The sequence below is a fragment of the Zosterops lateralis genome (genome assembly GCF_965231275.1).
Source record: "Zosterops lateralis genome assembly, chromosome: 1".
Taxonomy (NCBI): domain Eukaryota; kingdom Metazoa; phylum Chordata; class Aves; order Passeriformes; family Zosteropidae; genus Zosterops; species Zosterops lateralis.
The window spans coordinates 57591505-57616414 of NC_139762.1; the positions used below are offsets into that span (position 1 = coordinate 57591505).

General features: G+C 37.6%; 2 protein-coding genes across 2 annotated transcripts; one reads left to right on the forward strand and one right to left on the reverse strand.

Annotated features, from left to right (window-relative positions):
- The first annotated feature begins 787 nt into the window (after nucleotides 1-787).
- Nucleotides 788-5203, forward strand: YAE1 (YAE1 maturation factor of ABCE1). The gene is made up of 4 exons (XM_083884087.1): nucleotides 788-879; nucleotides 1669-1969; nucleotides 3527-3648; nucleotides 4321-5203. Exons 2-4 carry the CDS (start codon nucleotides 1853-1855, stop codon nucleotides 4742-4744), a joined length of 663 nt encoding a protein of 220 aa, XP_083740213.1. The 5' UTR covers nucleotides 788-879; nucleotides 1669-1852; the 3' UTR covers nucleotides 4745-5203.
- Nucleotides 5204-5316: 113 nt separating this feature from the next.
- LOC310905824 (mediator of RNA polymerase II transcription subunit 1-like) lies at nucleotides 5317-21841 on the reverse strand (the record flags this gene model as incomplete). The annotated part of the gene is made up of 17 exons (XM_083854534.1): nucleotides 5317-8541; nucleotides 8981-9076; nucleotides 9378-9573; nucleotides 11288-11400; nucleotides 11738-11862; nucleotides 12376-12484; nucleotides 12890-12955; nucleotides 13279-13349; nucleotides 14505-14579; nucleotides 14681-14752; nucleotides 17029-17057; nucleotides 18083-18215; nucleotides 18645-18699; nucleotides 19049-19133; nucleotides 20282-20385; nucleotides 21419-21471; nucleotides 21642-21841. The coding sequence occupies 17 exons, from the start codon at nucleotides 21839-21841 to the stop codon at nucleotides 8429-8431; spliced, it is 1695 nt and encodes a 564-aa protein (XP_083710660.1). The 3' UTR covers nucleotides 5317-8428.
- Nucleotides 21842-24910: the final 3069 nt, after the last annotated feature.

Below are 24910 nucleotides of genomic sequence, written 5' to 3' on the forward strand. Positions count from 1 at the left end.
TGGAAACTAGTTTATGGAATTCATAAACTATTGCAATAAGAAGAGTATTTTAAAAATGTCTCTAAAATAGCAAAGTGTGGACTTGGCTGAATGCCAAGTCAGCCAGCCAGCCGTACTTGGCTTTGTTTTATCTCCTAATTGTCTTATTTTATTAAACATATTTCTTAAAATTTACTAAAAAGTGAATCTCGTTTTTCACATGAAGATTAGTCAGCTTTAAACTTACGCTCATAAGCCAAATGCAGCCTGCCCCAACATTGTTTTATTTACGGGTTCTCTTATGTCAACAGGATATTCCTGTTTTCTCTAGTCAAAGTCAGCAGTGAAACGCTTGAGTCCCGCTGGCGTCTTTAATATTTAAAAGGATTTATCATTGTAATACCTGGGTCTCGTAGAGGATAGCTCAATGGCATGCTGCACATAAAGTGCTTGAAGATTCTGAAGTCAACAAGGCAGATATTTTATTTTATTTTATTTTATTTTATTTTATTTTATTTTATTTTATTTTATTTTATTCCACCACTTACGACTGAAAAGAGGATGAAACCGAGGAACACGTTTACCCTAGGGTTGTCCCGAAGTCACTGTGGGAGGCCGAGGCAGCCGCTCCCTCCTGAGAAGGGGAAGGGAACACGGGGTGAGGGGTCCCGGCTGCCTTGGCGGCTCCCGCCCCGCCCTCACCCAACATGGCGCCTCCCGTGTCTCCGGCGGCTCTGACGCCAGAGCGCCGCTGGCCAAGATGGCGGGACTTGCCCTTATCCAACATGGCCGCCGCCGCCCAATCACTTCCGCCGGCAGCCGCGCCCCTGTGCCGTCAGTGCAGATGGCCGGGCGCGGCGCGGGCGGGGCGTGCTGTGCTGTGCTGTGCGGGCGGCCGCGGTGAGGCTCGGTGTGCGGGGCCGGGCTGCCGGCGGGGCTGTGGGAGCGGCGCGGAAAGGCGGAGCGAGGGGAGGCAGCGCCTGTGGCCGGGCGGGGGAGAAGGGGAGAAGGAAGGCTCCGCTGCCGGGGAGCTCGGGATGTGGGCCCGGGAATGCCCCGCCTGTCCCCGCGGGCCGCAGGACACCGGCCGGGTGTGTCCCAGCGCCCCGGGCCCGCTGAGACCCACCGTGTATCCGCCGGGAACGGTGTCTGTGCGTTCTAAAAATTTGCCAATGAATTAGTTGTGAGACGCTTCTCAAAGTTTTCGTCGTAGGAAAAGATTAAATAATCTGAAAATTTCATCTTTCCACTGCAGCAGCATTTGCTAATTCTTTAGGCAAAAAGGACTGTTTCTGTTTTGTAAGGTAGTTAAGTGTTTTGGCATAACCTGAAAATTATACATCAAAAGTGAAGGTATTTTCCAGTTGTTAACTCTGCAGGTGTTAGCATAACCTATGTGTAGTGAATTTTGTGCACAATACAAATATACAAATTCGTGTGTGCCCGTACAATTTGTGTGTGTAACTTGAGCACCACGTGGAGGCTGTATGGGACTATTTGTCAGCTGCCATTGAAGTCGAGTTGTAAATGTTTCTGCCAGCTGTCCTTGTACTGGCAGTGTTCAGAAATGCTGCCTTGGCATCCATATGTGTGTCAGTGCCATAGGATGGGAAGGAGCTATCATAAGGTGCCTTAATGTATCTCAGAAGTTACTTTATGAATGATGATCTGACTGTCTTTTCTTTACAGGCGCACCCCTATGTCACACAGCACCGAGTTCCCGTGTACAGCTTGAATAATCAGCTCCATACCTGGCTTCTCTTGAGATCTCACTGTTTTTGCCAATACTCCTCATCTGACACGTCACCAGAGGCACTTCTGAGAGTTTCCCAGTGGATTTTTACCACATAAACAGGTGTCAAAGGGCACTGCCATGTCGTGGGTACAAGTTGCAGTCAGCCAGTCCAGTGAGGATATATTTGATGAAGATGCAGATGAGATGTATCTACTACAGAAGGAATGGAACAGCACTATGAAAAAGAGATTGAAGGTATTTCTATAAAAATTATTTAATATTCTTTTTAGCCATTTTAGATTTACTGACTCTTAACTTGATATACATGTGAATGATTTAAAAGGAAAAGTAAAAGTAGCCGCTTAAAAGTTATTCTGGCACACTTTCTTCTGAATATCAGGAAAATGTGGCAGAAATTTACATAAACACTCCTTAGTAGTCACCAGAGCAAAGTACTGTTTTACCAAAAGACATTGGCTCTCTGCACAACCACGTGCATTTATAAAAGGCAGGGCTGAATTGTGATGCAAGCTACTTGCTTTGTACTTGCAGGTATACCTCTAGTAAATGTAGGGCAACAGAGCTGAGCAGTGCTAATAAAAGGATGTCAGATGTCTGGGGTTTTGAGTAGAGTTACTCATCAGTCACACTGTAAGATGTGTGACTCCATGTGCACCCACACATGGGCGTTGTGGCCTTTGTAGGTCTTTGGTTAATTTATTTTCCTAGAGAAATACATACATTACGAAAGCTGATTTCCAGAGCCCTTGGCTCTCTGCAGTTCTGCAGGGAACAAAACGAGTTCATAGAGAGATTACTCTGACAGATTCTGTGTCATTCAGAGTGGGGCCAGCAGGGCTCCTCTGCTGGCAGTTGTGCAGCGTTAAGCTGAGGAGCATGGATGGACACTGTTGTTTAGGCAGTAGTTTCTTTATCTGAGTTCTATGAAAAGACTGGCTTTCTTAAGGAACTGTTTAGTGTTCTTACAGAAATTTCTCTGATATTTTGGAGTAGATACTGCAAAATCATGAAGTGTTATTGAAGTTAGAGTTGTATGTTGGGCAAAATAAATTTTTGTGTTCCAGACCACTTTTCTAGCAAGGCCACCATGAGCAAATAGGCGTTTTCACTTTCACAGCTTGCAGTTTTGGTGTGAAAAAAGTTAAGAATTATTCTGTGTGATCTTGTCATGTGGTTGTAATGTAAAGAAAGTAATTTGCATTACAATCATTTGCTATTTACTTAAAGAAAGCAGTCCCAATGTTAAGTGTATTTATATGTGGCTCAGTAAATCACTGTCTCTTTTTCTGGTATAATTCTTAAATGGAGTGAAGTCTAGCAAATAAAGGAGCAATGCTCAGTAGTTAGTTTTGTGAAAATAAATTGATTCCATGTAGATGGATTACAGATAAGAGAGTACCTCTGCTAAAGGGGAAACTTGGCAGCTTGCATATCTTTTTAGATAGAAAAAAGAAGTCTATTTCACACAAGGGAGTTGGTAATCATTAAAAGCAAACCTGCTTTTTGGTTTTTTTGATCTTTCTAAAAGAAGTTTCTGATTTTCTGGGGATCCATTTGGGAAAAGTAAAAAACTGCATCTTACAGGTCAGTAAATCATAATACGCCGCAACAAGCATGTTTTGGTTTGGCAGTGGAGGTGTAGCTGTGAAGGATGTTCAGATACAGAACCTGTAACTGAAGAGATTGAACACTTGTGATACTTGTTTAAACTTTTTTTTATTATTGTTATGTATTTGTCAAAGGTCCACTTAGTCATGTTGGAAACAACCTGTTTCACTGCTCTTGTTACAGGAAGGCTATAGGGATGGAATTGAGGCCGGGAAAGAACTTGCACTCCAGACAGGCTTTAATCAAGGTTACAGACACGGTGCCAAGCTGATGATTACGTGTGGCCAGTTCAAAGGAACCCTGAAGTAGGTTACAAACTCCTTAAGGTCAAGTGTATGTGGAGGGTGTGTAACAGGGGAACATGTATGCAGGTTTTTGTTTGTTTTAATTAAGAAACTAAACCAACCAACCAAAAAACCACAAAGAACCAAAAAAAACTACACACGCACACACAAAAACCAAAACCAAACCAAACCAAAAAAACAAAACAAAACAAAAAAAAACAAAAACAAAAAAAAACAAAAAAACAAACAAACAAAAAAAAACAAAAAAAAAACCCAAAAAAAACCAAAAAACAACAAAAAAAAAAAAAAAAAAAAAAAAAAAAAAAAAAAAAAAAAAAAAAAAAAAAAAAAAACCAACCAACAAAAAACCCCCCAAACCCCAAAAAACCTCACGTTTTAAAACTGTCCAAAGTGAGCAACCTGAGAATTCCCAGATCTTGTAAACAGAGAATGCCTGCCTGGGTGTAGAAGTATCATTTCAAAAAAATCTCTTTCAGTTCCTCTTCCAAAATTGTCTGAATCTACATATTCAAGCTTACTATTTAGTTCTACTGGGTGAATTTTCCATAAAACATGAATTATACATAAATGTATTTATGATTCATAGGTACCTTATCACATTGCTATCTACCTTCACCAAGTGGAGATGTATGTAGATGAATATAATCACTTCTGTTGTTGTTCACTTTTCAGTGCCCTCTTATCCTGGTGTCATTTTAATGGACATGATTCTGCTTTATGTACGGTAAATAATCTTCTTGATGTTATTGGAAAGCTCGAAGATGAGGTGCTTAAGTATCTGAATTCTACTGAAGAACAGCCACATCTTGGACACATTTTAGACTCAGTTCAGGACATGGACCTTAATCACACAGCTGGGACAGAATACAAGGAAGTTAAAGATGGAAAACACGAAGACTGTGGCAGCTCCAGTGAAAACATTTGTAGGAGTAATGGTGAGGTTGGTTCCTTCCAGTCTGAGTGCAGCAAGGCAAACCTCTGCACAGATCCTGAAAAGTCAACCCTTGCGTGGGTTAAAAAACAGACTGTTCAGTTAGTAGAGCAACTAGGCTTATCACTGGATGTACTCCATCATGTCCAGCAACTGGAATGTTAGTTCTTCTGTCTCATGGTACTTAAAACTATCACAGCTGGTTTTGATTGTTACTTTGTGGGCCATGTACAGGCTGATGCATCACTTTTCTTTTAGGAAAATCTGATGCTTTACAGTAGAAATAATTTTTGTAAATCTTCATCAAGATTTTGATCACCAAAGCTTCACCTGGCAAAACCCTTCACTTTCAATCTTAAAGATAATATTCACAAAAAGTGGCTTTAAACTTTACAAAGAGTTACTAAACATGTTTCTGTTTTGTGCTGGGAGCTCCCATTTCACCCTCATTTTTTTCTTGGCAGCAGTTTGGAAATTAAATGGGTCCATTAAACATCCCCTCTAAATTGGTCCCCTCCAATATCAAAAGAATAAATGCCCAGTGCTGTGGAAATGGTCAGTGTTTTTGCAGAAGCTGCTGTTGATGATATGCTGTATGCAAAATAGAACATGATATGCACTAGAGTGCTGTGACTCTCTTGTCACATTTTGTCAAATTCTTTGTGTTATCTTTTGTACACAGGATGCAATGCACTTTCACTGTTAAAAACTATTTTTCCCTTCTTACATAGTTATATTTGTCACTTTTGCTGAAAACACACCATTCTCCTCAAATGCAGAATTGCTGACAATTCATTGTTTTACTCTTAGACATCTATTCTTACCATGTCAGACCACACTAAACATGCTTTCAGTCTAATGAACATCCTTGTGTTATTTTTGTATTTATTTTTTCAGTCCCTCTAGCCTGAACTCTTTCCTACATTCCAGTAGTGTTTTTCTCAAACTCTCCAAGGAAGCCAAGCTTATTCACTACCTCTTAGAAACACATCAGCCACACATGTGGCCTATTTGTGATTATTTCATATTTCTGTAACTATTCTATATTTGACTTGCTTTCCCATTGCTTCCTGTAACTGTAGCCATAAATGGCTCTGTTCAGGAAGTTTTTTCATTGTAAATGCTTCTATTTTACATTAATTAAACTGTTTTATACTAAGTTACCAGTTTATTTCTTGGAAGTTTCTTGTAACTCCTTCATATTGGAGATAAAGTCTAGATATAGGCAAAGTAAGATTTTGAACAGTAAACGATAATTTAAAAAAATCCCAAAACCATATTTCAAGGCAAGAAAAAAATCTAAGGCAAAAATTCCTTGTTTTTCAGGGCCTGAGTTTACAACATTCTTACTAAAGACTATTATCCTGTCAGAGTTGACAGACTGTAAGTTTGGTTTCCTTTCAATAGCACTTCTGCTCTAAGGGTAAGCAGAACTGCAGTTCAGAGTCTTGCATTGAATAAATTTATGAAATAGTGGACAAAGAGGGGTGTCTGCATTAATTGTATATAAACAAAAATCATTCAAGTAACTTTTGCTCAATTTATTTAGCATAATGTTGACATGGATAAACATTACTTTTCTTCAGATGCCTGTGTGGTGTTACAGACTATTTTAGACACAGATTTCTTCCATATTCTGGTAGAATATGGTGCAGACAGTGTTGAAGTTAAATTTCCTAACTAACTTTTAATTAGTCATTTTATCTAGCTGTAAGCAGTGCCCACTTTTAGCCAACACCAGTTAAGTTTCTTCACAGACCTACTTTGATCATTAAATCACTGAAACCTTAAGTTTGTTAAAAGTAAGCCTGACAATCTTCAATAAACAAAGCCAAAGAAATTAGAAGATTGGGCATCGGGAATCTTAAATTTATGGCCATTCAAGGACATTAGAGTAACCAGAAGATAGAGAGGAGATTAAAGCCTGGAAAGTGGGATAGATTCTGTCTGAGAAAAAGATAAAAGAAAGAATAAAGGATGTGGACCAGATTAGCATGAAGAGAAAGCAATAACTAATTGGGGATAGAATACTAATTAATGAAGAGAATTATGTAAATTAAATCGATGAATATTAATGTCTTTGTTTGCTAAAAATGCATGAATAAGTGAAAAAGTTTTGCATTGGGGTCATTGTTGAGGCTGGAACTTTGTCAGCCACACACATCTCTTGACCAAGAATAAAGTAACATTTTACCTTCTAACAATAAAAATACAGTGTTAGAGGGAATCTTACTTAGCACAACAATTTTTGAGGTTTTCAGTAACAAGACAAAATAAAGATTAATAGAACAGTGTTAGACTTTATAAATTTGGATGTTTAAAAATGCAGATTCAAGGGAATTAGTTTCCCGTATTTCAAAGTTTGCAAAGAGGAGATACCATTCACAAATTACTAAGTAGACTTTATTTTTGCTTATAAAACCATCAGGTTCTTTGTCTATCATACCAGCTTCTATACTAGCTATAGAATTACTTTCCTTCACAAAGTTTCGGTGCATAGTGAGGGGTTACTTTTTTCCACGTTATCACCCAGAGTTTCCAGTTTGGCTGCAGAGAGATTTTCTTCCGTGCTGTTTGTATTATTTGGCTTATCTGTCACTACCCAGTCTTGCTGACCAGCCCCAGAAGGGCTTTCTTTGAGACTGTTAGAATCTGTGGTTTCCTCCAGTTGTGGTTCAGGTTGCTGTTCCATGCCCTTGGCTTGTGTTTCACTGTCAGCTTTCACCTTGGCAGCATTCCTGAACACAGCTCTCATGACAACTGGGACTGACATGCAGCTGAAGAAGGAAATAACACATTAGTCACTACTACAGATTTCATCCATTCTTTAGAGTACTTCTGTTTTTCACACTGTGGGTGACATGTGAATGAAAACCAGCGTTACTGTCTTTCTGTGTTTGTCTTGTACAACCTGGTGTTACATTGTAACCATAATATAAACTAGGTGTGCTGTACCAGAAATACATGTTGACACTGAAATCTAAGTGCTGAATCTTTGAAGTTAGGTGTGCAAAGAAGCTTCAACTGAAACAGTGGGAGGGTCTGGTCAAAAAAAAAAAAGAAAAAAGTCATAAGGGTGCTTCTAGTGAAAACCAAGAATATTGAAAAACCAAAACTAAGGATATATTCATTCTTGTTGAATTTTATAATTGCAACCTTCATGCTTTGTATAGCACAGGTACAGAATGTATCTTTTCTAAAACACAATCTGTACTGGAGGAGGTTTTTTTCCACTCTTAACCTAGTTCCAAAAATAGTACCTAGTTTAAAATCAGATTCAAAATCCAACCTGCATTGATTTTGTTGTCATCAGACATAATAATTGTATACTAGCTTATGTCAGATCAATTAATGCTCTTAGACTGTGTTCTGAATCAGTTAGTCTAGCCTATGTTCATGTATAACAACAACTTGCTCTCTTGGAATTTGTTCAGAAAATGAGCCAGAGACAGTGTTGTGGACATGCCATATATAACTCATTTTCTGAAGAGAAGCACTGATGGCTATTAGGTAGATGTGTAAAAAGACCTTTCTGTGCTATTCTGAGCTATGCTACACATGAGACTCATTGGCTCGAGTCTTCAAAAAAGCATCTTTATAAAAGGTAAAACTCTTCACTCAGTCTTTCCGTGCTTCCACATGCTTTCTACTAGAAACACTTCATCACTGTTAATGTTTAAAAATTTTGACAGAGATATTTTAGACACTGAAGTAACTTATTCCCACTATTGTATTACAGCATTTTACTAGAGTGAAGTTTCCCAGTCGCTGAGTTTATGGCATTATGAACGCACATGATATTTCTGTTAAATGGACATCTGATGTTCATTCCAACTGTGACAAAAGTACTTACCGTTTCACAGCTCTTGCTATGAAGTCATCACTACAATTGAGCGTAGGATCTTGAGGATTTAAATGAAGGTGACATTGGACTTCTCTGGAGGTTATAAGATCAATTACCACTAAGAAGGAACAGAACAGAAAAATGTTTGTTTTGAAATACTTACAAACATTGAAAACCATCCTTTCATTTTGTTGCTTGAAGGGATCTAAGACTGAAGTCAATGGAAAGAGGTTTGCAGCAATATATTTGCATGACTTGCTTTTCCTTAGTATACTTAAATCAGAAATAGTGGAAGTTAGAATTTATTAATTAAATGCAGGCCAAGGCAAAACAGGACTTGAATATTTGCATTTACTTTCTGTATTATTCTGAGTACAAAACACCTTCTAGTAAGAAGTTTATACACAAGTGTATACACTTTGTGTTTTTCATGGGCTACACACTGTTGAGTGGCTCTTAGAATGTCTGTAGCTGAGAAGCATAGTGCAAGAGCCTAGACAGAACCAAGTCCCTTGTTGGCTCAGTAAAGAGGACAGTAGCAATTATTCCACACATACCGCAGGCTAAATTCTCTTTCGCGGGATGAAGGAAAAAGACAGAAAAGCTGGTGTTCTTGTGTGGAACCACTTCAAAGTAAAGCAGTTCTGAATCATCTAGAAATAAAATTACTGTTTAGTGATATCCACCATTCAAGTTGGACTATTTTTGGCTGAATTACATGCCAGAATTTAAAAAATACCAATACAATAGTCTAATTATTCATTACTTTGACAACTTAGTTTATGTGCATAGAATTAAAAAAAAATTCAATACAATATTAAGAATTTTTTATCATTTGCAGTACTCCAGAAGTAATGACAGTTTTGGCAAGGGAGCAGTAAAATCTGTCAACAGCCAACTTAGGAACTAGTTTGTCTCTAATACTGTGCCATCACTTCCAGCCACACAATTTACCTTCATTTATGTGCTTCTCAGAGACACAGCTGCTAATAAGAGTGTTATATGCCACTTGATGTCGAAGAATCTCTATTACGCCAGGCACACACTTTGGATGGCTAAATGGGATTTTACTGACCAAGGCTCCTGTTAAATCTGATTTTTCTGAGCCCTTGTTTATGAAGTAACAGTGCTTTGGGCAATCTGGAAGAGACTAAGCAACAACTATGGTGATATTTCAAAGACTGAAAACAGGAAAGTAAAGCTTGGTGTTACCGGGCAATTGTACAATCTACAACAAAAATATTTCTGAAAGATGTATTTCTAGCATATCCATCACACCCCTCTGGATTTCTAGTGGAATTCTTAGAGGAAGCTAAATGAGATCCACTCTCCCTCCCAAATACATCCAAATTAGGCAAATATACCCAGAGCCAAGTGGTCAGGAGTTCAAGTGTCACCAATTTTTCCAAATACTTTTCAGAGCCCTATAGGCTACAAAAATGTTAGTGACCAAGATAATAATATCATAGTAATGCTGCCTGATAGTTGCACAAACAGGATAGCAGTTTTGCCAGAAATCTCTTCTGGATATCAGATGTTGTTCCAACCTCCATCACTACTACTTTTTCTTTGGAGAGGTATGTTTGGCTGGAATATCTCCTGATGATTCACTTGAAGAAGAGGAGGAAGTAGTAACAAAAACTTACCACCTGTTCATGTTAACAGTGATTCTTTGACAAACTTAGAAGTGCACTATTGTGTTATCTACTTCAGGATGCCAGATGGGAACTATCCCCTTGGAACAGGGCAGGGCAGTTAATTAGGAGGGTCTGCATTAATGAAAGCTGAAGAACTTTTCTGTGTATATTCATTGATTGAAAGGATTTCCCCTACACTCATTTCAAGATTAGAATGCAGTTTAGTATTTCTAGAAATAAAATCTTTAAACTTGTAAGTAAAACGTTCTCCCACCACGTACAAATACTTTAAGGAATTGTTGAAAAGTTACAGAGCCTTTCATGTTCATCTAGTAGAACTGAAAGATTAATTCCATCTTACAGAAGAGAAGAGTTTTGCCAAACATTATTATTTTAGCATGGTATGAATTTACTACTACCTTCTGTACCACCACCTCAAGGTCCAAGAACTAAGAAGGCAATGGGCTCTATGAACACTGCTAGTAGAACATAAAAAAAGTGCCCTCTTCCTTTGCTGCCATGAATTGCAAAATTAATGTTTCCTAGCAAAAAAAAAAGTAGATCTTTGAAGCTTGTCTTGTAGTCACCCTGTACATAAGTCTGGGGGAAAGCATCTTAGCCACAACTTTGTATACTAAAACTTTACATTTAATGCAGCCTAAGCCACTGTATTTCAGTAATGCAGTTATTAAAAGAAAAGCCTTCTTCAGTTAAACAACCTTGTCTCTAGATAGTAGTTGGCATCACTATTGTAACACTTTATATTTTTCTTCCTGCCAGTCCCTTTAAAAGGAATGAATAGTCTCAGTGTTACCTAATTAAGAAATCTCTTGTTAAAACAGTGTGACATGCAGCATGATAAAGATCTTCAAAAATCTAGGTAAGTACCTTCTTGGGACTTGTTCCTCTCACCTGTCAGTAAGTTTCCTTCTTTTTAAGGCATTAATGATAAAGTTCTGAGCAGCTTTTAGAAGAGTAAATATTTGGGTTACAGACAGACAAATTAGTATGACTTCAGCAGCCAAGCACACAATGTTTCATTAAGGAGAATGAGAAGCTCACTTACAGGAAAGTATCTAATACTACTTCGTAAATGGAACTATTTCCTAAACAGCACTTTTGTTGGGATTCTGGGAAACCTACATTGATTGCTTATAGGGAAATGGTAATTCAGTATCTATATCTTGCACAACAGCACAGGGTGTGTCAAATGCACACTATACTTACCACAAAGAAACAAGATTTATTTGTAGACAAGTCTTCACGGCATTTTTCTTTAAGAGTAGACTGAACAATTAGCTCATACAGTGGAGCTAGTTTCAAGCCAGAAATCTGAATTCCTGAAACCAAGTCATTATTTTTATTAGCAGTTAGGTTATGACAGTAGGTTATGAGAGCTACTATGAAACCCAATGTTTTGAAAAGACAAAAATACTGATCTTTCCTATTCCCCCTTTTTGTTATTGGGAATTTGAGTGTGTTTAAATTTGCATGTAATTGTCATTTTTTTCTTAGAACTTTTGTGTTTTGCACTGGTTGTTAAATGTTACACTTCGACTGATAGAACAGAATATGTTCTGCCCCAGAAGCAACTTTTTCTTGCAACATTAAGTAAAAAGCAAATAAGCAATGTATAGTCACAGAAGCACTTAGTCTTAAAAAACAATTACAACATACCTGTGAGCCTCTGTATCTCTTCAATACTCGATGAAGACATAGGAACAGGCTGATGAAACTTCAGAACAAAAAGAGCTGGCAAATCCATGCTGAGTTCATCAGTCAGTTGCAAAAAAGCAGGGTTGCTAGGAAAAAAAATTGTCAGAATGGAAGATTTTTTACAGAAATTGCCAGAACAAGGACTATTAGTGCAAGGCCACTATCAGGTCCCTAGCAGTTTACTATGTTCCATACATTTTCTGACTTGAGAAATGTTTTGCTTTATAAATGCAACTTTAATTGTTTAAAACATGGTTAATGTGAAAACCGACAGAAAGGAAAAGTGAGACACAGAACTGACTGAAGGACTGCTTGTTGAAATTCAGTAATATTGTTCCAGTGGCTCTTTCTGGCTTCAAATCTTTGTATAAATTCATAGTTCAATGCAACTGAGATGGTTAAATATGACCACAATACCTTTGAAGTCCATTCGGGAAAACTGTAAAAGCCACGGATTACAGAGGGTGTAGCTATGGAGCATAAAGGCATAAATAAAACAGAGATTCCTATTTCAGCAAAGGCTAAATGTAAGTTATGCTGAAGTCAGTGTCAGTGTCTTGTAAATCCATTTCTGTATTGACAAGTGTCCAGAGCCTCACCTATCCTCTCCAGCTTGAGGATCTACAATTAATGGAGAAAGAGGCAGTTTGTGGAGTGTATCCGTGCCTTCAACAGTTACAACTGTTTTTGTTCCACATACCTGGGAACCTGAGGGAGAAAGAGAATGGCATTATTTTCCTTATTTTAGTGTATATTAATCTTATGTATGCAAAATATACAATGGTAAGGACTTGGAAGGTCAGGTCCAACTGACAGCCACAGTAGTGTGGGCAGAGAAGAGAAGTCTGCACTGATCACACCCAAAAGGCCAAAGCTGCCCAAAGAGGATAGGAGCAATAGCTAAATCTGCAACCAAGAAATGGAAAGTAGTTTCCTGATGGATATTAAAAATGTGCTAAAGTGCATCAGATAAACTGTTCTACTAAACTAGAATTTTAAATTTTATTTCTGAGCATTCATTAATTAACTTTGTTTAATGAAACAGGTAATATTGAAAAAGTTTTCCTGTTAGCTATTTCTGCTGAAACAGCAAAATAGCTGAAATAGCTTTACCATGACGTAGTTCTGCTTCCAAAACTTGATAGGGAGAAATGTAAAATTCAATGTTCATTGGGGTTCCTGAGGAATAAAAAAATAATAGTTACTACACAGGTAAATAGAGGAATATGTTGGGTGCCTTGACACAAAGGTGAAAAATCCAACACTGTAAATAGGCAGGGGAAATTCCTTGTGAGAGAACATCTCTACTTACAATATATGTTCTGTATGTCTACACATGTTATGTGAGAATACAGGCACAGTAAGTCCCTACAGCAATTTTTATTTAGAGTAGAGGATCTTTCCTGTACACAAAGATCAACTCAGTAGTGTTTTTTGATTACAATTCTTTGAATGCAGAAAAGGGAAAAGAAAAAAATAGGAAGAAAAAGAAAAAAAATCACCTCCAATTCTTGGCACCAGGTGTCCTACTTTTCCATTAAGTACTTCAGTAACTCTGTTTAGATCCTGTGTTCTATTTCAAAACACATCTTAATTAGTGTTTCCTGCATTGCAGTGCTAGCTAGGCTAATGTAATTTCTAATTTGTATCCTTAATCAAAAGAATGCTTTTTTGGAAGTAGATTGTATGTCCAGCTTCCAAAACACCACAACACCACACATGCATTATTCCTGGGACTTGGGCTTCCACTTTCCTTGTATCTGAGCTGTTTCATGTTGCACTTTGGTGTGCTATTTACCAGAAATGACAGGGGTTAAAAATATTACAGTGGCAACAGATTGAGCAAAGAATGAAGAAATAACCTGGATAAACTAACTTGAACAGAACCAGTCTCTGACTTCAAGTGTATTCATATGAATGAATACATACATACTGAATACATACAGCCATACATTTACATAGTTGTGTACTATGCAGTTATGCAGGGCATTAACTTAGAGCACAGATGGGACAAATAATCTGTTTAATTTATAAATAATATTTACTGAGATATCAGTGACCAGCAAGGATACAGCACATTAGTTCATAGTGTTATTATGCTTCATAAGGGAAAACTGCAAAAATAATCCAAGAGGGTGTTTACAGGAGGCCATACCTGCCAAGGTATGTGTGTATGTAACTTAATAGGCAAGATATGAGAGAAAAATATTTCAAAAATCCAGAAGGGAAGCACTGCCCTCAATTCTGATTTTCTGAAAAGACTGAAAATCCCTGTTCATTACCAGATGGTTTAGGAAGCTGTTCCCCATTTATTTGTAATCTTCCTCTTTGAAAGGAGAAATTAGAAAAGGAAGGAGGAAAACTGGCCTCCACTATGCCTGATCTAAAACCTGAGGATAAAACGAGATACCCAAACAGCAGAACCCCAAAAGGTCAATTTTACTTCTGCCACAGGGACACCTAAACATGACTGCTGACATTAGTGCACACACTCCCAAACTCTGTAACCAACCATTTTCTCGGGAAGTCTCTTAGATAAAGCAGAGGAGTTCAGTAGATCATCTCATTTGGCTTGTCTGGGGTTGACAAAGGCTTCAAGCTTCCCAGTGGGAGAAAACTCATTAGCCTTCCACATCCTGCTCTATGATTAGATCAGTTAACTTGTTTTTTAGTGAAATGAAGGGGTGTGGGTAGAGGTAAAGGGACAAAGACATAGACTGTAAGTTACCTGTCTAGAAGAGACATTGAATAAAGGTCTTTTTCAAGGGCTTGCAAAGCAAGGTATCCCTTAGCTTTCATTTCACTGGGAGAGAAAAAAGACAATTTATTATTTTTGTAATAATAAATAAAGTAAATGAAAGTTAGGCTGTGGATTTCAAAGATTTTCCAAAAAATAACTGCAACCTGTTTCCTGGAATTTGATACATATTTGACAGGTCTTCTAGAATCTTGCCGAAGGCATCATAGTTCTTCATCCTAACAAAAGAAATAATGACTATCACACTACTAAATGAGATGGAAAATAACTCTTATTACACATAACTTGCTAGAAAAGGCACCATTTCAGAGTGACAGTGGCCCCCTCCTTATCAGATCAAGTAGCAGTACTGATTTTAAATTTTCTTGAAGATACCAGAAAATGTGTACCTTTGGTTTTGTTGCAAGAAGCACTGTAATTATAGCTGAAACTGGCACTGAAGTAGGCAGCACTGAAGGCAATAAATGTACATGAAATACAAATATGAGAGCTCATCAGCTGCAAAACACTTTACTTGATCTTCCAATAAAGCTAGCCATGTAGTACTACTTCTCTAAGACCTTGCATGTGTACATTGCTCTTTTCATTAAAATATAAAAATGTATTAATGCTGCACTTCACAGTGCCATGTGAGAGAGACAGACCTTAAATATGACTGATAAATACATCAATCAAAAAAAAAACCAACCAAACAAAAAAAACCACCCAAAACAAAACAAAAACGACAACAACAACAACAACAAAAAACACCGAGACAAGTGGCTTGGTTTGTAAAGGAATGGTTCTGACTGCTCAAACCCCAGAATTCCTGCAGATTTTGACTTGCTGTGACAACGTGGAACTGTGTTCAGACTAACCCACCAGGTATTTACTCACTTGCTTAAGTAGATTTTACATGAGTTTTACAAGTCTTACTAAACTCTGGTGCTCAAGACTTCCCTTCCTATGCAGATGTGGCTGCAATGTGGGTCAGCAGAGAAAAAATAAACCTGCCTGAACTTTGACATTGGGACAAACTCTTTTAAACCTGGAACCTAAACAAGTCACTCAGCTCTCCTCTGTCTCTTTCCAGATAGACTAGTGGTGAAGCAGGGGAAAAGGAGAGAAGGAGGCAGGCTGTGGTACAGGAACAGACACAGCACCACCCTATGCATTAGCTGGCTGGTTAATCTTAATTTTATTGTTACTTTGAGACTCATGGGAAACATTACATATATAACAAACTGCCTTACAACCTACACCAAAAGGTGAGAAGGGATACCTGTGCATTGTGACAAATCTTAACAAAACCAGGAAGGCAGAGAAGTAGCACCTACAGTACCAGTGGCAACTATATGTCAGTGCTCAGAGTCAAACTGCTGGCATTAACATCACTGGAAGTCAAAAATATAGGAAAATGCAAGTTCAAGCTTTAAGTCATAGCTGTTAACACCCATAAAGCTAATATAACTTCATTTCTGAGGAAAAAGAGGGCTGGAAAAACTGATGATGAATAGTATAAAAGAGAGATGAAACATTCAAGGTCAGTGATTATTCTTTCTCTTTTTACCTTCCCCTTCTACTATTTGGCCACCGTATTTAAATAAGAATCCAATTTCCTAAATATACTCATTATTATTAAAATTGGGAACCTTGATCATATTCACTGAAGAACTTATAAATAGACTTTTTAAGTGGTGGCCTGACGTGGAACAGCAACTATTCAAACAAAACAAAACTTGGTAATAATAAATATATATAGTGCCCTACTGCTACATGAGAAAATTAACATCACATGTCTCCCTATGTATTTGCAAAGAAACTCAGGTCATGTGATACCACCTTGCTTTCACTGCTGTGAGGGAAGCCTGAACATTCAGTTAAAGCATTTCCACAAGAACAATACAAAGACTATTTAGTATTTGATGGAAGGAGGAGAGGAAAAGTAATACATAGTTTGTAAATCTGCCAGTTCTGAATTGTCATCATCAGTCCATTACCAAAACTATGGATCCAAGTAGTTCTATAATTTTTGCTATCAAGACAAAGGTCAGTATTCCAAGGCTGTGTTTGACAGGCAAATAGAGGATTACTATTTACCATTGCTCCATTGAAGCAGATGCATTTGGTGGAATGACTTGAGAAATAAATAATGTCTGAAGTTTCTTTTCAAAATTATATTTGCTGCAGTTTTAGCCTTGAATTGACAAACTTGAAGCAGGTAATAACAGTTACAATGACAACCAATTTCCAATATGGAGGATTGGAACCAACTTCCCACAAAAAATGGAATCCAAAATGGTTTTAGTTCTTCTGTTGTTTTCTGGATTCATATTATTGTTCCCTGATTATATATATATATATATATATATATATATTTTTTTTTTTTTTTTTCTTTTTTTTTTTTTTTTTTTTTTTCTTTTTTCCCACCCCTTCTTCAGTTTTTATACTGGAATGGTTCTAGCATCAGGAATTCCTTTCCATTCAACATGGAACCCTAACCATGATTTTTTACCTTAGAAGCTGGACCAAGTCATCACAAACCTACAGGAATAAGAGACAGGAATTTCATCTTTCTTTCCATTTGTGACACATCTTTTATAAGCATTTCATTAGTAATGATAAGCTTCATCCTCATTACTTTTAAGTAGCTGCATGATTAGCATAAAAAAATCCCCCAACACTCAAAAGCAAGACTAACAATGCAGTAGTTAAAAAAACATTACCACAATAACTGGAAGAACAAAGGCTCTGTGAAAGAGGATAAAATTAACAGAAATAGTTTTTTTATAAACTCTTTCAGAAAAAAAAATTGCATCTTGGCCAGTTTTTCTTTTATGGATTGTGCTAGAATTCTCTGAATATGCATTTTCATTCTACTGATATTGTCCAGCACTCACTGATCAAGGGGCCTGTGCTGGTTAAATGAACAATTTGAAATTCCATGGCTGACTTCAACTAAAAATAATGGACAAAATTAACTCCAAGGCAATGCAATAATTTGGATACTTACTGACAAAAACCAGAGTTTATGTTCCCCAACCCCCCACAACAGCTTGTGGTTATATCTTTGATCTGAAGTATTGTCTGTAATTCTGTAACTACTGCAGAACATAGGTGAACTTCAGGGCGATATTCTGTGAATAATTTCATAGAAATTTTGCGAGGAAAACATCTCCACTAGTAGAAATATATATTATACTAAAGAAGGCAGAATCCATTGAGAATATATATTGCACTGTACCTTGGTAGGAAAATACTTTAAGCCCCTGTTATTTATTGTATACTGGCAACATTGAAGCATGAAAATAAAAATATTATGCCTGATACCACAAAATTCTTGGAAGATGGGCCTGTCAGATGAGTTTTATTGTAATACTTAGCACTAGAGTATTTAGTATCTGTAACTGAGTTGTAAGTTTAGGTGAGAGATTCAGATGCCTAAAGAGATAGCTAATGTCGTGCACAGGCTTGCAAGACCAAAAGGAAGTCAACACCTTTTTGACATAACAGCTGGAAGCCAGGTAGGAGACTACAGGATTGTGAGAGACAGAGAATATTAATTTTACCACAGGAGCTTCTTCAAAGTGAGCCAGCTTTACATCCATCACATCTCCATTCTTCTCCAGCTGAATTTCTACATAAAACATCATTGATGTTATGTAGCAGGCAGTCCCACTGGGGCTAACATGAACAGTAAGTCTGAGAAGAATGAGAAAAGAAAAGAAAAAAAAAAGCCTGTGTATATAAAAATTCTGTAACTTAAAAAAGGAAATGAGTGTAGTTCACTTGGTCGTGGGAAGAGACACCAGGGATGCTTCAAAAATAACACTTCCTTGGCTCAGCTTCTGAAAACTATCCAACCAGGCGTGTATTTGTGCTCTGCTATTTGCATTATCATGTTGGTCTGCTCAAAACTATTAACCTCAGTCTGCAGCTTTGGGATGTAGGCATTTATGTCCTCTCTTTACCCAACAACCTCCTCCACAAAGGACTAATCAAAATAGGGAAATACACTCCATTAGAACACTGAGCTAAGAAATAACATTGTTGACAAGCCATCCAGATGGTATTCCTCTCTGGACTTGAGGCCATGCTTGCTTATTTGCATTTATTCATAAACAAACTTACCCTTTTTGTCTGGATAAAACTTCCAATGTGTTCATCACAGAAAATATGGATTTAGCTGCAAAAACCAGAAATGCAATTTAAACAAACCATAATGATCAAGAAGTAGAACCAGAATTTTCTTGCTTTAAAGAATATGATTTAGGTAATGATAAAATAGTATCTCTTGGATTACTTGTTATTAATGACAACTATTATAAGTGCTGTACTGGGTAGAAAATACTCTCAGGCTTTAAGAATAGCTATAGCCTGAAGGCTAAGCTCAGACGAGCGACAAGTGTCTTGTCCCTTATCGACCTGTGTGTTTGTACATTTGACCTCTTTGTGAAGAACATCAATAGAGAAGGATTGGTAGATTCCACACAATATTAAAAATATATACTTTGAGTTATCCAATAGCTCATTACCATTTATTGTCCTCTCTATCTTCTCCATGCAAGAAAGCAATAGACCATCTGGAGCATCACTGACAGGCTTTCGAAGTGCGTTATCCTAGCACATTTGCGAAAACAAGAGACAGAGGAAGATTCCTTAAATTACTAACTAAGAGACACAGCACACAGATGCCCCGTACAACAAACCTCTGGTTATTTTTGTCAAACACAGAGGTCACCTACAATTGGAGCTCTCTCTGAAATGGCAGCACTGAATGGATTTGTGAAGACATTATTGTGCAGGAATTACATACCAGATACCTTTGGAGCAAGGAGTGGCTTTCCATTCCCCTGTCTTTTGAACTGATCACTAGACGTGTCAGCTAATTTCACTGTGAAGCTAGAGATAAACTAAGAAAATACTTGTGATTTTATTTTAGAAAAAATCTGCCGGAGTGAATAGAGGAGATCAATAAGTGCCACAGGAGTACTTGGTTAGATTAGGATACAAGTTTCAGCTGAAGCTATTCACTTCAGTAGCAAGCAAACTCTCCCAGTTTCTCTTCAAGCTCTTGTCTGAAAACTTTTCATACTTTGCACTTCAATTAACAAAGAACTCTCACTGCTGAAGAGTTTTCATTTTGTTCAAATTCAGGACATTGTTTTCAGAGTAAGGCTTGAGTTAAACATTAATAAAAAGAAGCATGGAAACAAATGGAAATTTTTATACTGAGCTCACAGCAGTCGTGTTAATCTGCTCTTTAGAAAGATGATTCCTAAATTAGCTACTGAAGGGCAGGAAGCATGGAATGATTTAAAGTATATCACAGCAGCAGAAAGTCTAGATAGCAGATTTCAGACCAGTTTCTAAAATATTATATTTTCTCCCAGTCCTACAGGCAATAAATTGTCTTTACATACCATGAATATGGTAATGATAATGAATGAAAAGTAACCTCAACTGGTAACCAATCAGTACTAACTTCTGAATAGTTAAAACAATGCAAGAAACACCCTCTAAAGTGTTAAAATTAGGCTGGAAATTTTATAATCCATTGTTCTAAGAACTCCTATAGCTTGGGGAGTCAAGCTATACTAGGCACCAGGTTTTTCTGGGGATTATCTTTTGATTGGTTTTGGATTGCATGTGGTTTTTCAGTTGGTTGGTTTTGCTTGTTGTTTTTGAAAGTCAAGCAATTTTTTAACTACCTTAGAATCATACTCTTATATCACATACCCTTCTCTCACCTAACCTGAGATTCTTACCATGCAAAAATAAACAAGTTTCAGAGTTTCAGTCCATGGCCTTTGTTGGTATTTTAAACGCAACTGTTCCATTAAACCATTTGTAGAAAAAGCTGTCACAACACCTGAAAAACATGTCAAAATGTTCTAAATATAATGGCATGTATTTACATTGACAACCAGAAATGCTGGAAGAGGACAAATGTAAAACCTTGCTAAGGTGATAGATATTATGCTTCAAAGAAAGAAGTAATAAAGAAATGTTTTACTCGAATTTTGCACACACAAACATCTGATTTTTGTAAGACTGACAGAAAAAGAGTAGGGGGAGATTTGTATAGGCAAGTATTCTCAATATTAAATACAGATATGCAGCCGAATCTCGAGTTTGTTAAACTATCAGGCTTTCTTTACCCAAGCACAATTTCATATATGTATTCTTAATAAATACCAAGGCTTTGCCATGGAGTTGAGATATCCAGATACAACCACCTTGAGCTCATTAAAGCTCACTTTAATTAGAGATAAAAAATTAGAGATAATTTTTATGATGAGAGTGTTAAGACACTGGAACAAGTTGCTCAAAGAAGTGGTACATGCCCTACCCCTGCAAACATTCCATGCCCCTGCATATTCCAGGAGGGTTGGAGTAGATTGTCTTAAAAGGGTCCCTTCCAACCCAAATTATCCTGATTTTACAGAGGATAGTCTCAATGCAGGGGTGTAATTTTTTTTTTTTTTTTTTTTGGGGGGGGGGGGGAGGGCGTGGCAAGGAATGAGAAGGGGCTGGGAGAAGGAATATATTCAGTCCACCATCTGTCTGCTTATAAATATTCTTTCTGGCCTTACACAGAATCCAGATACACAAAGAAAGTTTTTTGCTGCAATGTGATACTTCCATAAACATTACTTCCATCAGGAGAAAAACAGGGGTGAATTTTCTAATGCATCAGTCTGAGACAGGTAGGAAGACTCCAAAGTTATTAATAAGAAGAAATTGAGTCCTGCAACATGCCACACACTTTGCTCTGCCCCAGAACCAGAAGAAACATTACAAAGGGCTTCTTAGAGGGCACAGCAGCTGCCAAGATTTGGCCCCTTTGAGCCAGGGGCACTGCATGGGGAAAGAGAGACGGACTAGGACAGGGATGTTTATACCTTTTGCATACACCAAGGAGGGATAGTAAGAAGGATCTGGCAGCTTCTCCCTCCTGCAGGGAGGATCACAGAGCAGCAACCACAGACCCCTGTAAATCAGGCCACTTCAGCCAGCTGGAGGAAGGGGAAGCAGTGGACCCCAACCAGCTCTTGCAAGCACACTTGCTGGGAACGTGCCTCCGCTCTCTCATGCCTTCATGCTGATAGAAGTGTTGCAACCCACCCTGTATCTCCATTCACAATGCAAGAAACCAAGACTCCTATTCGTAGCAGCTGCAAGACAGCACCCATAGGTGCTGTGCAAGGCAAAAGTCTTGCTCCTTCAAAAAGCTGGTCCCCAGGGGTTAGTGTTTGAACTTGGGGCTTGATAAGCACAGCAACATCACCTCTGCTACTTTTTACAAGAGGTACCCTGTTAGTCATGTTCTTGCATATTTAAGGCATTATGTCTATCCCCATCTTTTCAGAAGGTGTAGTATGCTCAGAGACTAAATTTAACTGGGGGACAAAGGCAGGGGATTTAGTAACAGTGATTGTTACTATATGATAGTAACAATCACTCAGCAAAACAGGAAGGCACTCCAAAAGTGGGGGGGTTAATTTTGCTTTTTAGTGGAGGGAGTTAAAAAAAAGATATTGATAATGTTTCCATTGTATTTGTACAAATCTTTGTATATTTTGTGGCCACCTCAAGTTGCAATCTGTTTGTACATAGGAATCAGTGTACGGTGGCAGTGCGAGGTTCAAGGGTTAATCCTGACCTTTGTACAGGCACTAGCTCGAAATCTAGTTGCTGGGGAATGTCAAGGTCTACAGCAAGAAGAGCACATCTCCTACATAAACCCTGGGTGGCACTGTGTCAGGATACCCTACAGCAAACCACCCGCTTTCAGCCGTTAACCGTCATGCTGCAGTGCCTGAAATCGTGTCACAGCACGTAAAATAGAGGATTTTTGACTTGTGTGTAGAAACCTGAATAGAAACTAAATAGTTCATTGCTCTCACTAAGATTACAGGAAAAAAAAAACTAAGCATGGGCCTAGGAACCCCAGGAGAAGTATATGTCAGAAAGTGCTATTTTTCTCCAGACAGGTGTCAAGCATGCTAGTTAGAGAAAGTCAATGCAGCTGAGTGAGTTATATGTATTTGCACTTCAGCTTTTACAAGGGAGGTGAAATGTGATCAAGTAAATTGATGATGTAATTCCAAACTTGTGGTAAATCACATTTCTGTAAAATTATTAGTTTGGCGTATGGTATTAAATACTAATTTACTTTTTAACCTGACATTAGCAATGACCATAGCTATAGTCACAGCCATAATTATGAGCTTTACCTGTTAATTGGTCCATGAATTTAAAAACATGTTTTCAGCATTTGATGACATAGAGAGTCATTTTAGCTTAGGTTTCTTTGAACAATCTATTGAAATGTTTTCTGCTAAGCAAGAACATGTACTATGGCCCATTTAAAGTACTTTGCCTTGGTCCACATCATAGGAATGGGTACGTGCAAATATGACATACCACAGCTTCGTAGTGCTTAATATTTTTGTGCCATTTTTCACATATGTTTGTCCAGAAATCTTTGGAGTCTCTGTGATCTTGATACTAACTCCAGTGGTTTCATCATGTCCTGAATAAGCAGGAAAGTAAATTATTTGCTGACTATCTTGAAGAGAAATCTTCCAAATTAATGGAAGGAAACACGCCACAGCTTGCCTGTCATATTGAATTACTGCACTCGAAAGAGGAGTTAAGAGTGATAAATAATTAAAAATGTTCTAATTATAGCTTCTCAGGCATATTAAATACACAAATGTTTAAATGGGTCAGTTCATGGAATAAAAAAAAACAAAAACAAACAACTGGACATGCATTATCATGAGCATAGAAAGTAATTGGAATTACTCCATGAATCCTGCATGCCCACCTGCTCTGGATTACTCTCTCTTTCATTGTTAATCAAAAACTTCTGCTGAAAGAATCTTTCATGTGTACAGTTAGTTAATAAGTTATCTCCAGATTACATCCTCTTTTGCTCTCAAATAATTGCAGCTTATCTTATTACATTTTAAAAGGCAAAATAGGTATGCTTCTTCAGGCATCTTTTAAGAAAATAATTATTATTACTACTTGTTTGATTTTTGTCAAGGTTGTCTGCATCTTGCTAAATTCCTGACTCTGTAATACGCTTCATAATGCATGGCCTGGGCACATAGTGTTTCATATGAAAATAGCATTTCTGTAATTTCATAGTTCAAACATTTCTGATGATTTTTCCATTTCATTGAATGGTAATTTGTTTTTCTGAGAAAGAATCAACATATTTCTCATTCATATTCTTGCATTAATTCAATTTTTTTTCAGTGAAGATACTCTAGATTTATTATAGAACATAAGAAACCTTGGCTTATTGTTGATACATTTTAGTGACATCATTTCAGAAAATATTCCAAGTACTCCATAATCAGTGCAATGTTGGTAGGTTTTTTTTTTCTTTCTGGTTCCTTTTGGCACACTGGGGTTGCTTTTTTCCTATTAATCCTATATCTAGTCTTAATTCTTTTTCATCTAAAGAATAAAATCAAAATCGATCACCAGCAGTATATTTTCACTGGCCTGCATCCAGCACTTTATTGGAATTGCATCTTTCCAGAAGCCCTTACCTGAACTGCTGACCAGAGAAAACAGCAGCTACATAACAGCCCACAGTAAGTCTTAATACAGAATTGGGGCGTGGGGCAGTCTGTGAAAACCAGTGGTTTCAGTTAAAACTGCAGGATGTGTAAGAGATGTTGCTGTAATTATGATGTCAGAGCTAAAACTGTTCTTTCACAAAGTGCCATGGGATTTCAGAGTGATCAGCAGTGACAGAGCTATAAAATGGGCATGTAACTGGAACATGAGTCAGTGTTTACAAAAAATGATCAACATTCAAACAATTCCTTTATCTATCTTAAGTGCTCTTCCATCTAAGGCAGGATGCAAGTGCTGCTTAACTTTTATGATCTATAGCATAGTCTGATACAGTCTATAGTTTATGGCTTTACAACCCATAAAAACTGCACAAAGTATGCTTTGTCATCTTTCCTTCAGTCTCTACATCATCTCCACAGTTACGGACTGTGAATATTTAGCTCCCGAGAGTAACATCAGAATGTTGGTGGCTGCATTTTATTTCATACAGCCATATAGACTGAGCCATTTTTACTTCACGACTTCCTGAATAGCACTTCTTGTACTTAGTCTGAGACATTTAACATTGGCAGGCCTTGACTGTTTCCTGCTCCTTCACTGAAAGTGATTATGATTCTTCAAAGCCAAAAGCTGTATTAGACAAACATCAGAAAAATAGGTTCATAGCAAATGATCATGGATGTAGAAACACATCGACACAGACAGGGCATATCTTTTCCTCATAGTCAAGATATGGCTAACACTTGATTTCTGCCTGACATTAGCATTATAATCTCCAAATAGTTCTTGTCTAA